Source organism: Convolutriloba macropyga, chromosome 13 (assembly GCF_964194025.1).
Source record: "Convolutriloba macropyga chromosome 13, txConMacr16.3, whole genome shotgun sequence".
Taxonomy (NCBI): domain Eukaryota; kingdom Metazoa; phylum Xenacoelomorpha; order Acoela; family Convolutidae; genus Convolutriloba; species Convolutriloba macropyga.
In genome coordinates, this window is record NC_134480.1 from 19712127 (window position 1) to 19726435 (window position 14309).

General features: G+C 34.6%; 1 protein-coding gene across 1 annotated transcript in view; it reads left to right on the top strand.

Annotated features, from left to right (window-relative positions):
• The first annotated feature begins 713 nt into the window (after positions 1 to 713).
• The window catches only part of LOC142351651 (uncharacterized), a 39544-nt gene continuing 25948 nt past the window's right edge, over positions 714 to 14309 (top strand). The window contains exons 1-2 of the mRNA XM_075403791.1: positions 714 to 1104; positions 1536 to 1718. Coding sequence (XP_075259906.1) covers positions 775 to 1104; positions 1536 to 1718 — 513 coding nt within the window. The 5' untranslated portion in view covers positions 714 to 774. The remainder of the gene's footprint in view (positions 1105 to 1535; positions 1719 to 14309) is intronic.

A 14309-nucleotide genomic window follows, 5' to 3' on the forward strand; every position in this document is an offset into this window, starting at 1 on the left:
TTAACATATTTGGCTCTCGTCATTTTTTGCTTGTGTAACCAAATTAGTTTTGCAAAAAGATTCAAACGATTGCATTTACATCAGTTATCAGGAATAAGTTTTCAATGAGAATATCAATTGTTAAAGTTTTAGGATACGATTCATTCAGATAGCCTTTGCGGACCTGCTAGTTATTGTAAATGTATTGGTCTTTTTTATGCAAATTTTTCGCCTGACCATTTTGCGCTTTTCTGGAACACTCTTCGACTTCTCAAGTGACTTCTTCACGCTTTCGTTCCTCATTTTTGAGTGATTTCTATTGCTCGCACTCCGAATCAAGCTTGTTGCTAAAGTAAAATCGATTGCAGCACAGGGAGCAGAAGGGCCTGATAGCTGAGTGGGCAGTGCTTCTGGTCAGGGAGGGGAAGATCAATGGTTCGAATCCCGGTGTGGTAAACTATTGTTTGCACTCATAAAGAAAAATTTATCTGGCTACAGCCCCTGAGTTAAATTGCCTCCTGTTGTTCAAGAGCAATTCTTCCGACATTAGTCGGTTTATGTTTACCATATCGTGACAAAGATCAAAAGCTGCTCTAAATAAGCTAATTACATGGGGTCATGCATATCGTTAGTGGATATGAAATTCTAAAAATTTATCTGGGCACGCATTCTGAGGGTTGTATAATCACAGTGCTTCTTAGTATCTTCATTTATGATTTGGATGAATAAATTTGTGTGTTTCTTTACGAATTCCGTCCCTGAATATTTGTACTGATATCCTCTTATTTAAGGGACATGCTCAAACAATGTGAAACATTTCAGGTCCATGACTTGGCAGACCGAGGCTATCTAACTCCAGAACAGCTGAACAACCTTTCGGCCATGCGCAGACGAGAACCAGTGTCTGGAGGTGTTGGAGCATCGGGATCTGTGGGTTCAGCCGGTGACATGTCTGGAATGAGTGGAGCGAGTAAGATTGTGGAGGCGAACAGACTGGCCAGCAATACTAACAGTCCTCATGATATGAGAGAAGCTTTGAAACTTCTCTTTTCCATCACGAGCTATGACGTCACAGCTACTGCAACTTCATCGGTTGATGAGCAGTTGTTGCATTACAACCAGCAGGTTAATATTGTTGATGTTTCATTTAATAGGGCCGTATGGTTTGTGATGGGTTGTACTGAGTCTGTGATAAATATCACTTAACGAAAAAACTGATCCATTTCACTTATATTGGATGAATAAACCAAAGCGTTTCTAACTGCTCGGTGAAATATTATTTCTTGTGTATATTAATCAGGTACTAATTGGCGTACCGAATAATAGTGGACTGAAATGATGGCACTACGACGAATGAAATTAATAATAACGAATGTCCAAAAGCAGCCTTTTTTAATTGTGCGTTAATAATTAACGTGGTTTTCTTTCGATCTATTGGCGGCTATTATTAGAAGAGTTTTGCGTGTACTGAATTGGTAACAGATAAAAACGTACCTTTGTATATTAATTGCCGATTTCGTTTACGAGGGGATAATGCGAGTTTCTTCGCTATTTAGGCCATGAAGTTGATAGAAACTCTGTGCATTCAGAACGGAGGTCGATTTGTAGAAAACTTGGGAGCCTCTAGAGGTGATGGTCCCTTCCGTGACAGTAACGGGCAGTCATACACAATGAAACTGAGTGACGTAGTCTCAACTGTCCTCACTAGACAAACAAGTCTGCAGGGTGACTGGAAGAAGGTAAACTTCAATTTGCTTTTATTGATTTATTGTCTCTTGTATGACAATGATTATAGGGTTTTCTTATAGGGTTTTCTTTTCAAAGTTCCGATGAGCGCTTAAATTTCTTATATAAAGTTATTTTTTTTATAGCTGCGAAGCTGTAAGCTGAGCGTAGCTATATTGCGGTGCTCTTGGTTTTTTTTTTGTTTCGTCGTCTGACGCTTCATTTTCGTTTTACATTTGTTCTAGAACATTCTGTCTCGTCACTGCTTAAATGGCTTTTTGGCGCTTGATTTCACGCTTTCTGCGTGACCTAAATTGCGGTTATTCAGAAACAGAATCTGTTCCTAAAACAAATTTGATTGTACGAAAACAGATTGTATGGTCCGACAGCCGAGTGGTTAAGGCGACGGGCTGTTAATCCGGTGATCGCCGGTTCGAGACGCGACAGGGAAAATTTTTTTGCACCCAAAAACAACCTCCTTTGAAATAAACTTGTAAGTTTTATAGGCGGCGGCGATAACTATTATCAACTCAATTTTGTATCTATTTCCATCTGTATTTTACGGCACGCAAGTCTATTTCGCAACTATTCCGGCAATCTGCCGGCTATGTTTCTTAATTCCCAATGTTGAACTTTGACCGCTAATCCTGACAATTCTTGACCTTCACCAATTTAATTGACATTACTTCAGAATCCTATATATTAAACGCGTGAGCTCTAAAGTGGGACAAAATTTTCGCATGTTTAAGGGGCTTCTCGAAGCGCATGTTTAAGAGCCGCATTGAGTAGCATATTTAAGCGAACATATCGAGAGAGGTCAATGACCTAAAAGGCTCAAAGTAGATGGGTGAGACTCGAACCCGGGACACAAGACTGTTAGTCAGGTGCAGTTACCACGAGGCTAAGTGGGCTTAAAAGTATGCGCGCCCAGAGGGAGGATTTACTGTCCTGGGTACTACGTGTTTCTTGAATTCTCTCGAACTAAGATTGAAGTTCTTATTGTAAACGTTTGTTTTTCTGCAAAATTTTAGCTTTACAGATTCTGCGCTATTCTAGAACACTCTTAGATTTCAACTAAGTTTTTCACGCTTTACTTTTTAATTTTTGTGTGATCTCAAATGCCCTCAATCTGAAATATCTTATTGATACGAGATAAGCAATTGTGAGAAACGGTGGTTTGTAGTCGTTATAGTGCAGTTGGTAAGATGGAGGACTGCTATTCTGAGGAGCGAGGGTTCGAATCCGTGCCGGGTACCCTCACTTTTTTCTCACTTCCTTTTCTCACTTTCTTTTGTCACTTTCTTTTCTCGCTTTCATTTCTCACTTTCTGTTTTCACTTTCTTTTCTTACTTTGTCTTCTCAGTTTTCCTTCCTTTCCTTTTTCACTTTCTTTTCTCAATTTCTTTTCTCACTTTCTTTTCTCACTTTCTTTTCTCACTTCCTTTTCTCACTTTCTTTTCTTGCTTTCTTTTCTCACTTTCTTCACTTTCTTTTCTCACTTTCTTTTCTAAATTTTTTTCTCGCTTTCTTTTCTCACTTTGTGTTCACTTTCTTTTCTCACTTTGTCTTCTCACTTTTCCTTCCTTTCTCTTTTCACTTTCTTTTCTCACTTTCTTTTCTCGCTTTCTTTTCTCACTTTGTGTTCACTTTCTTTTCTTACTTTGTCTTCTCAGTTTTCCTTCCTTTCCTTTTTCACTTTCTTTTCTCAATTTCTTTTCTCACTTTCTTTTCTCACTTTCTTTTCTCACTTCCTTTTCTCACTTTCTTTTCTTGCTTTCTTTTCTCACTTTCTTCACTTTCTTTTCTCACTTTCTTTTCTCAATTTTTTTCTCGCTTTCTTTTCTCACTTTGTGTTCACTTTCTTTTCTATCTTCCTTTTCTCACCTTGTCTTCTCACTTTTCCTTCCTCTCTTTTTTCACTTTTTTGTCACTTTCTTTTCTCACATTCGTTTCTCACTTTCTTTTCTCACTTTCTTTTCTCACTTTCTTTTCTCGCTTTCTGTTCTCACTTTCTTTTCTCACTTTCTTTTCTCACTTTCTTTTCTCACTTTCTTTTCTCGCTTTCTGTTCTCACTTTCTTTTCTCACTTTCTTTTCTCACTTTCTTTTCTCACTTTCTCTTCTCGCTTTCTTTTCTCACTTTCTTTTCTCACTTTGTCTTCTCACTTTCCCTTCCTTTCTTTTTTTCACTTTCTTTTCTCACTATCTCTTCTCACTTTCTCTTCTCACTTTCTTTGCTCACTTTCTTTTCTCACCTTGTCTTCTCACTTTTCCTTCCTCTCTTTCACGTTTTTGTCACTTTCTTTTCTCACATTCGTTTCTCACTTTTTTTTCTCACTTTCTTTTCTCACTATCTTTTTTCGCTTTCATTTCTCACTTTCTTTTCTCACTTTCTTTTCTCGCTTTCTTTTGTCACTTTCTTTTCTCATTTTCTTTTCTCGCTTTCTGTTCTCACTTTCTCTTCTCACTTTGTCTTCTCACTTTCCCTTCCTTTCTTTTCTTACTATCTTTTCTCACTTTCTTTTCTCACTTTCTTTTCTCACTTTCTTTTCTCACTTTCTTTTCTCACGTTCTTTTCTCACTTTCTTTTCTCACTTTGTTCTCTCACTTTGTTTTCTCACTTTCTTTTCTCACTTTCTTTTCTCGCTTTCTTTTGTCACTTTCTTTTCTCATTTTCTTTTCTCGCTTTCTGTTCTCACTTTCTCTTCTCACTTTGTCTTCTCACTTTCCCTTCCTTTCTTTTCTTACTATCTTTTCTCACTTTCTTTTCTCACTTTCTTTTCTCAATTTTTTTCTCGCTTTCTTTTCTCACTTTGTGTTCACTTTCTTTTCTTACCTTGTCTTCTCACTTTTCCTTCCTCTCTTTTTTCACTTTTTTATCACTTTCTTTTCTCACATGTGTTCCTCACTTTCTTTTCTCACTTTCTTTTCTCACTTTATTTTTTCGCTTTCTTTTCTCACTTTCTTTTCTCACTTTCTTTTCTCACTTTCTTTTCTCGCTTTCTGTTCTCACTTTCTTTTTTCACTTTCTTTTCTCACTTTCTTTTCTCACTTTCTCTTCTCATTTTCTTTTCTCGCTTTCTGTTCTCACTTTCTCTTCTCACTTTGTCTTCTCACTTTCCCTTCCTTTCTTTTCTTACTATCTTTTCTCACTTTCTTTTCTCACTTTCTTTTCTCAATTTTTTTCTCGCTTTCTTTTCTCACTTTGTGTTCACTTTCTTTTCTTACCTTGTCTTCTCACTTTTCCTTCCTCTCTTTTTTCACTTTTTTATCACTTTCTTTTCTCACATGTGTTCCTCACTTTCTTTTCTCACTTTCTTTTCTCACTTTATTTTTTCGCTTTCTTTTCTCACTTTCTTTTCTCACTTTCTTTTCTCACTTTCTTTTCTCGCTTTCTGTTCTCACTTTCTTTTTTCACTTTCTTTTCTCACTTTCTTTTCTCACTTTCTCTTCTCGCTTTCTTTTCTCACTTTCCTTTCTCACTTTGTCTTCTCATTTTCCCTTCCTTTCTTTTTTTCACTTTCTTCTCTCACTATCTCTTCTCACTATCATCTCTCACTTTCTTTTTTCACTTTCTTTTCTCACCTTGTCTTCTCACTTTTCCTTCCTCTCTTTCACTTTTTTGTCACTTTCTTTTCTCACATTCGTTTCTCACTTTCTTTTCTCACTTTCTTTTCTCACTATTTTTTTTTTCGCTTTCATTTCTCACTTTCTTTTCTCACTTTCTTTTGTCGCTTTCTCTTCTCATTTTCTTTTCTCACTTTCTCTTCTCACTTTGTCTTCTCACTTTTCCTTCCTTTCTTTTTTTCACTTTCTTTTCTTACTATCTTTTCTCACTTTCTTTTCTCACTTTCTTTTCTCACTTTCTTTTCTCACTTTCCTTTCTCACTTTCTTTTCTCACTTTCTTTTCTCGCGTTCTTTTCTCACTTTCTTTTCTCACTTTGTTCTCTCACTTTGTTTTCTGACTGTTTTTTCACTTTGTTTTCTCGCTTTGTTTTCTCACTTTGTCTTCTCACTTTTCCTTCCTTTCTTTTTTCACTTTCTTTTCTCAATTTCTTTTCTCACTATCTTTTTTTCGCTTTCATTTCTCACTTTCTTTTTTTCACTCTCTTTTCTCGCTTTCTTTTGTCACTTTCTTTTCTCATTTTCTTTTCTCGCTTTCTGTTCTCACTTTCTCTTCTCACTTTGTCTTCTCACTTTCCCTTCCTTTCTTTTTTTCACTTTCTTTTCTTGCTATCTTTTCTCACTTTCTTTTCTCACTTTCATTTCTCACTTTCCTCTCTCACTTTCTTTTCTCACTTTCTTTTCTCACGTTCTTTTCTCACTTTCTTTTCTCACTTTGTTCTCTCACTTTGTTTTCTCACTGTGTTTTCTCGCTTTGTTTTCTCACTCTGTCTTCTCAGTTTTTTCTTTTCTTTTCTCACTTTTCTCACTTCCTTTTCTCTTTCATTTCACTTTTTTCCTCATTCTCTTTTCTTCACTTTCTTTTCGTCGTTTTCTTCTCACTTTCTTTTCTCATTTTGTTTTCTCACTTTCTTTTCTCTCATTGTTTTCTCACTTAGTCTTCTCACCTTCCTTCCTTTCTTTTTTCACTTTCTTATCCCAATTTCTTTTCTCACTTTCTTTTCTCACTTTCGTTTCTCACTTTCTTTTCTCACTTTCTTTTCCCACTTTCTTTTCTGGCTTTCTGTTCTCACTTTCTTTTTTCACTTTCTTTTCTCACTTTCTTTTCTCACTTTCTCTTCTCGCTTTCTTTTCTCACTTTGTCTTCTCATTTTCCCTTCCTTTCTTTTTTTCACTTTCTTTTCTCACTATCTCTACTCACTATCTTCTCTCACTTTCTTTTTTCACTTTCTTTTCTCACCCTGTCTTCTCACTTTTCCTTCCTCTCTTTCACTTTTTTGTCACTTTCTTTTCTCACATTCGTTTCTCACTTTCTTTTCTCACTTTCTTTTCTCACTATTTTTTTTCGCTTTCATTTCTCACTTTCTTTTCTCACTTTCTTCTTTTGTCGCTTTCTCATCTCATTTTCTTTTCTCAATTTCTCTTCTCACTTTGTCTTCTCACTTTCCCTTCCTTTCTTTTCGTCACTTTCTTTTCTTACTATCTTTTCTCACTTTCTTTTCTCACTTTCTTTTCTCACTTTCTTTTCTCACTTTCTTTTCTCACTTTCCTTTCTCACTTTCTTTTCTCACTTTCTTTTCTCGCGTTCTTTTCTCACTTTCTTTTCTCACTTTGTTCTCTCACTTTGTTTTCTGACTTTGATTTTTTCACTGTGTTTTCTCGCTTTGTTTTCTCACTTTGTCTTCTCACTTTTCCTTCCTTTCTTTTTTCACTTTCTTTTCTCAATTTCTCACTATCTTTTTTTCGCTTTCATTTCTCACTTTCTTTTCTCACTCTTTTCTCGCTTTCTTTTGTCACTTTCTTTTCTCATTTTCTTCTCTCGCTTTCTGTTCTCACTTTCTCTTCTCACTTTGTCTTCTCACTTTCCCTTCCTTTCTTTTTTTCACTTACTTTTCTTGCTATCTTTTCTCACTTTCTTTTCTCACTTTCATTTCTCACTTTCCTCTCTCTCACTTTCTTTTCTCACTTTCTTTTCTCACGTTCTTTTCTCACTTTCTTTTGTCGCTTTCTCTTCTCATTTTCTTTTCTCAATTTCTCTTCTCACTTTGTCTTCTCACTTTCCCTTCCTTTCTTTTCGTCACTTTCTTTTCTTACTATCTTTTCTCACTTTCTTTTCTCACTTTCTTTTCTCACTTTCTTTTCTCACTTTTCTTTCTCACTTTCTTTTCTCACTTTCTTTTCTCGCGTTCTTTTCTCACTTTCTTTTCTCACTTTGTTCTCTCACTTTGTTTTCTGACTTTGTTTTTTTCACTGTGTTTTCTCGCTTTGTTTTCTCACTTTGTCTTCTCACTTTTCCTTCCTTTCTTTTTTCACTTTCTTTTCTCAATTTCTTTTCTCACTATCTTTTTTTCGCTTTCATTTCTCACTTTCTTTTCTCACTCTTTTCTCGCTTTCTTTTGTCACTTTCTTTTCTCATTTTCTTCTCTCGCTTTCTGTTCTCACTTTCTCTTCTCACTTTGTCTTCTCACTTTCCCTTCCTTTCTTTTTTTCACTTTCTTTTCTTGCTATCTTTTCTCACTTTCTTTTCTCACTTTCATTTCTCACTTTCCTCTCTCTCACTTTCTTTTCTCACTTTCTTTTCTCACTATTTTTTTTTCGCTTTCATTTCTCACTTTCTTTTCTCACTTTCTTTTGTCGCTTTCTCTTCTCATTTTCTTTTCTCAATTTCTCTTCTCACTTTGTCTTCTCACTTTCCCTTCCTTTCTTTTCGTCACTTTCTTTTCTCACTTTCTTTTCTCACTTTCTTTTCTCACTTTCCTTTTTCACTTTCTTTTCTCACTTTCTTTTCTCGCGTTCTTTTCTCACTTTCTTTTCTCACTTTGTTCTCTCACTTTGTTTTCTGACTTTGTTTTTTTCACTGTGTTTTCTCGCTTTGTTTTCTCACTTTGTCTTCTCACTTTTCCTTCCTTTCTTTTTTCACTTTCTTTTCTCAATTTCTTTTCTCACTATCTTTTTTTCGCTTTCATTTCTCACTTTCTTTTCTCACTCTTTTCTCGCTTTCTTTTGTCACTTTCTTTTCTCATTTTCTTCTCTCGCTTTCTGTTCTCACTTTCTCTTCTCACTTTGTCTTCTCACTTTCCCTTCCTTTCTTTTTTTCACTTTCTTTTCTTGCTATCTTTTCTCACTTTCTTTTCTCACTTTCATTTCTCACTTTCCTCTCTCTCACTTTCTTTTCTCACTTTCTTTTCTCACGTTCTTTTCTCACTTTCTTTTCTCACTTTGTTCTCTCACTTTGTTTTCTCACTTTGTTTTCTCACTGTGTTTTCTCGCTTTGTTTTCTCACTCTGTCTTCTCAGTTTTTTCTTTTCTTTTCTCACTTTTCTCACTTCCTTTTCTCTTTCATTTCACTTTTTTCCTCATTCTCTTTTCTTCACTTTCTTTTCTTGCTATCTTTTCTCACTTTCTTTTCTCACTTTCTTTTCTCACTTTCTTTTCTCACGTTCTTTTCTCACTTTCTTTTCTCACTTTGTCCTCTCACTTTGTTTTCTCATTTTGTTTTCTCACTTTCTTTTCTCTCATTGTTTTCTCACTTAGTCTTCTCACCTTCCTTCCTTTCTTTTTTCACTTTCTTATCCCAATTTCTTTTCTCACTTTCTTTTCTCACTTTCGTTTCTCACTTTCTTTTCTCACTTTCTTTTCTCACTTTCTTTTCTCGCTTTCTTTTCTCACTTTCTTTTCACTTTCTTTTCTCATTTTCTTTTCTCGCTTTCTGTTCTCACTTTCTCTGCTCACTTTCCCTTCCTTTCTTTTTTTCACTTTCTTTTCTTGCTATCTTTTCTCACTTTCTTTTCTCACTTTCATTTCTCACTTTCCTCTCTCACTTTCTTTTCTCACTTTCTTTTCTCACGTTCTTTTCTCACTTTCTTTTCTCACTTTGTTCTCTCACTTTGTTTTCTCACTTTGTTTTCTCACTGTGTTTTCTCGCTTTGTTTTCTCACTCTGTCTTCTCAGTTTTTTCTTTTCTTTTCTCACTTTTCTCACTTTCTTTTCTCTTTCATTTCACTTTTTTCCTCATTCTCTTTTCTTCACTTTCTTTTCGTCGTTTTCTTCTCACCTTCTTTTCTCATTTTGTTTTCTCACTTTCTTTTCTCTCATTGTTTTCTCACTTAGTCTTCTCACCTTCCTTCCTTTCTTTTTTCACTTTCTTATCCCAATTTCTTTTCTCACTTTCTTTTCTCACTTTCATTTCTCACTTTCCTCTCTCACTTTCTTTTCTCACTTTCTTTTCTCACGTTCTTTTCTCACTTTCTTTTCTCACTTTGTTCTCTCACTTTGTTTTCTCACTTTGTTTTCTCACTGTGTTTTCTCGCTTTGTTTTCTCACTCTGTCTTCTCAGTTTTTTCTTTTCTTTTCTCACTTTTCTCACTTTCTTTTCTCTTTCATTTCACTTTTTTCCTCTTTCTCTTTTCTTCACTTTCTTTTCGTCGTTTTCTTCTCACCTTCTTTTCTCATTTTGTTTTCTCACTTTCTTTTCTCTCATTGTTTTCTCACTTAGTCTTCTCACCTTCCTTCCTTTCTTTTTTCACTTTCTTATCCCAATTTCTTTTCTCACTTTCTTTTCTCACTTTCTTTTCTCACTTTCATTTCTCACTTTCCTCTCTCACTTTCTTTTCTCACTTTCTTTTCTCACGTTCTTTTCTCACTTTCTTTTCTCACTTTGATCTCTCACTTTGTTTTCTCATTTTGTTTTCTCACTTTCTTTTCTCTCATTGTTTTCTCACTTAGTCTTCTCACCTTCCTTCCTTTCTTTTTTCACTTTCTTATCCCAATTTCTTTTCTCACTTTCTTTTCTCACTTTCGTTTCTCACTTTCTTTTCTCACTTTCTTTTCTCACTTTCTTTTCTCGCTTTCTTTTCTCACTTCCTTTTCACTTTCTTTTCTCATTTTCTTTTCTCGCTTTCTGTTCTCACTTTCTCTGCTCACTTTCCCTTCCTTTCTTTTTTTCACTTTCTTTTCTTGCTATCTTTTCTCACTTTCTTTTCTCACTTTCATTTCTCACTTTCCTCTCTCACTTTCTTTTCTCACTTTCTTTTCTCACGTTCTTTTCTCACTTTCTTTTCTCACTTTGTTCTCTCACTTTGTTTTCTCACTTTGTTTTCTCACTGTGTTTTCTCGCTTTGTTTTCTCACTCTGTCTTCTCAGTTTTTTCTTTTCTTTTCTCACTTTTCTCACTTTCTTTTCTCTTTCATTTCACTTTTTTCCTCATTCTCTTTTCTTCACTTTCTTTTCGTCGTTTTCTTCTCACCTTCTTTTCTCATTTTGTTTTCTCACTTTCTTTTCTCTCATTGTTTTCTCACTTAGTCTTCTCACCTTCCTTCCTTTCTTTTTTCACTTTCTTATCCCAATTTCTTTTCTCACTTTCTTTTCTCACTTTCTTTTCTCACTTTCATTTCTCACTTTCCTCTCTCACTTTCTTTTCTCACTTTCTTTTCTCACGTTCTTTTCTCACTTTCTTTTCTCACTTTGATCTCTCACTTTGTTTTCTCATTTTGTTTTCTCACTTTCTTTTCTCTCATTGTTTTCTCACTTAGTCTTCTCACCTTCCTTCCTTTCTTTTTTCACTTTCTTATCCCAATTTCTTTTCTCACTTTCTTTTCTCACTTTCGTTTCTCACTTTCTTTTCTCACTTTCTTTTCTCACTTTCTTTTCTCGCCTTCTTTTCTCACTTCCTTTTCACTTTCTTTTCTCATTTTCTTTTCTCGCTTTCTGTTCTCACTTTCTCTGCTCACTTTCCCTTCCTTTCTTTTTTCACTTTCTTATCCCAATTTCTTTTCTCACTTTCTTTTCTCACTTTCATTTCTCACTTTCCTCTCTCACTTTCTTTTCTCACTTTCTTTTCTCACGTTCTTTTCTCACTTTCTTTTCTCACTTTGTTCTCTCACTTTGTTTTCTCACTTTGTTTTCTCACTGTGTTTTCTCGCTTTGTTTTCTCACTCTGTCTTCTCAGTTTTTTCTTTTCTTTTCTCACTTTTCTCACTTCCTTTTCTCTTTCATTTCACTTTTTTCCTCATTCTCTTTTCTTCACTTTCTTTTCTTGCTATCTTTTCTCACTTTCTTTTCTCACTTTCTTTTCTCACTTTCTTTTCTCACGTTCTTTTCTCACTTTCTTTTCTCACTTTGTTCTCTCACTTTGTTTTCTCATTTGGTTTTCTCACTTTCTTTTCTCTCGTTGTTTTCTCACTTAGTCTTCTCACCTTCCTTCCTTTCTTTTTTCACTTTCTTATCCCAATTTCTTTTCTCACTTTCTTTTCTCACTTTCGTTTCTCACTTTCTTTTCTCACTTTCTTTTCTCGCTTTCTTTTCTCACTTTCTTTTCACTTTCTTTTCTCATTTTCTTTTCTCGCTTTCTGTTCTCACTTTCTCTGCTCACTTTCCCTTCCTTTCTTTTTTTCACTTTCTTTTCTTGCTATCTTTTCTCACTTTCTTTTCTCACTTTCATTTCTCACTTTCCTCTCTCACTTTCTTTTCTCACTTTCTTTTCTCACGTTCTTTTCTCACTTTCTTTTCTCACTTTGTTCTCTCACTTTGTTTTCTCTTTGTTTTCTCGCTTTGTTTTCTCACTCTGTCTTCTCAGTTTTTTCTTTTCTTTTCTCACTTTTCTCACTTTCTTTTCTCTTTCATATCACTTTTTTCCTCATTCTCTTTTCTTCACTTTCTTTTCGTCGTTTTCTTCTCACCTTCTTTTCTCATTTTGTTTTCTCACTTTCTTTTCTCTCATTGTTTTCTCACTTAGTCTTCTCACCTTCCTTCCTTTCTTTTTTCACTTTCTTATCCCAATTTCTTTTCTCACTTTCTTTTCTCACTTTTGTTTCTCACTTTCTTTTGTCACTTTCTTTTCTCACGTTCTTTTCTCACTTTCTTTTCTCACTTTGTTCTCTCACTTTGTTTTCTCTTTGTTTTCTCGCTTTGTTTTCTCACTCTGTCTTCTCAGTTTTTTCTTTTCTTTTCTCACTTTTCTCACTTTCTTTTCTCTTTCATTTCACTTTTTTCCTCATTCTCTTTTCTTCACTTTCTTTTCGTCGTTTTCTTCTCACCTTCTTTTCTCATTTGGTTTTCTCACTTTCTTTTCTCTCATTGTTTTCTCACTTAGTCTTCTCACCTTCCTTCCTTTCTTTTTTCACTTTCTTATCCCAATTTCTTTTCTCACTTTCTTTTCTCACTTTCGTTTCTCACTTTCTTTTCTCACTTTCTTTTCTCACTTTCTTTTCTCGCTTTCTTTTCTCACTTTCTTTTCACTTTCTTTTCTCATTTTCTTTTCTCGCTTTCTGTTCTCACTTTCTCTGCTCACTTTCCCTTCCTTTCTTTTTTTCACTTTCTTTTCTTGCTATCTTTTCTCACTTTCTTTTCTCACTTTCATTTCTCACTTTCCTCTCTCACTTTCTTTTCTCACTTTCTTTTCTCACGTTCTTTTCTCACTTTCTTTTCTCACTTTGTTCTCTCACTTTGTTTTCTCTTTGTTTTCTCGCTTTGTTTTCTCACTCTGTCTTCTCAGTTTTTTCTTTTCTTTTCTCACTTTTCTCACTTTCTTTTCTCTTTCATTTCACTTTTTTCCTCATTCTCTTTTCTTCACTTTCTTTTCGTCGTTTTCTTCTCACCTTCTTTTCTCATTTTGTTTTCTCACTTTCATTTCTCTCATTGTTTTCTCACTTAGTCTTCTCACCTTCCTTCCTTTCTTTTTTCACTTTCTTATCCCAATTTCTTTTCTCACTTTCTTTTCTCACTTTTGTTTCTCACTTTCTTTTGTCACTTTCTTTTCTCACTTTCTTTTCTCACTTTCTTTTCTCGCTTTCTTTTCTCACTTTCTTTTCACTTTCTTTTCTCATTTTCTTTTCTCGCTTTCTGTTCTCACTTTCTCTTCTCACTTTCCCTTCCTTTCTTTTTTTCACTTTCTTTTCTTGCCATCTTTTCTCACTTTCTTTTCTCACTTTCATTTCTCCTTTTCCTCTCTCACTTTCTTTTCTCACTTTCTTTTCTCACGTTCTTTTCTCACTTTCTTTTCTCACTTTGTTCTCTCACTTTGTTTTCTCACTTTGTTTTTTCACTGTGTTTTCTCGCTTTGTTTTCTCACTTTGTCTTCTCACTTTTCCTTCCTTTCTTTTTTCACTTTCTTTTCTCAATTTCTTTTCTCACTATCTTTTTTTCGCTTTCATTTCTCACTTTCTTTTCTCACTCTCTTTTCTTGCTTTCTTTTGTCACTTTCTTTTCTCATTTTCTTTTCTCGCTTTCTGTTCTCACTTTCTCTTCTCACTTTGTCTTCTCACTTTCCCTTCCTTTCTTTTTTTCACTTTCTTTTCTTGCTATCTTTTCTCACTTTCTTTTCTCACTTTCTTTTCTCGCTTTCCTTTCTCACTTTCTTTTCTCACTTTCTTTTCTCGCGTTCTTTTCTCACTTTCTTTTCTCACTTTGTTCTCTCACTTTGTTTTGTGACTTTGTTTTTTCACTGTGTTTTCTCGCTTTGTTTTCTCACTTTGTCTTCTCACTTTTCCTTCCTTTCTTCACTTTCTTTTCTCAATTTCTTTTCTCACTATCTTTTTTTCGCTTTAATTTCTCACTTTCTTTTCTCACTCTCTTTTCTCGCTTTCTTTTGTCACTTTCTTTTCTCATTTTCTTTTCTCGCTTTCTGTTCTCACTTTCTCTTCTCACTTTGTCTTCTCACTTTCCCTTCCTTTCTTTTTTTCACTTTCTTTTCTTGCTATCTTTTCTCACTTTCTTTTCTCACTTTCTTTTCTCGCTTTCTTTTCTCACTTTCTTTTCTCACTTTCTTTTCTCACGTTCTTTTCTCACTTTCTTTTCTCACTTTGTTCTCTCACTTTGTTTTCTGACTTTGTTTTCTCACTGTGTTTTCTCGCTTTGTTTTCTCACTCTGTCTTCTCAGTTTTTTCTTTTCTTTTCTCACTTTTCTCACTTCCTTTTATCTTTCATTTCACTTTTTTCCTCATTCTCTTTTCTTCACTTTCTTTTCGTCGTTTTCTTCTCACTTT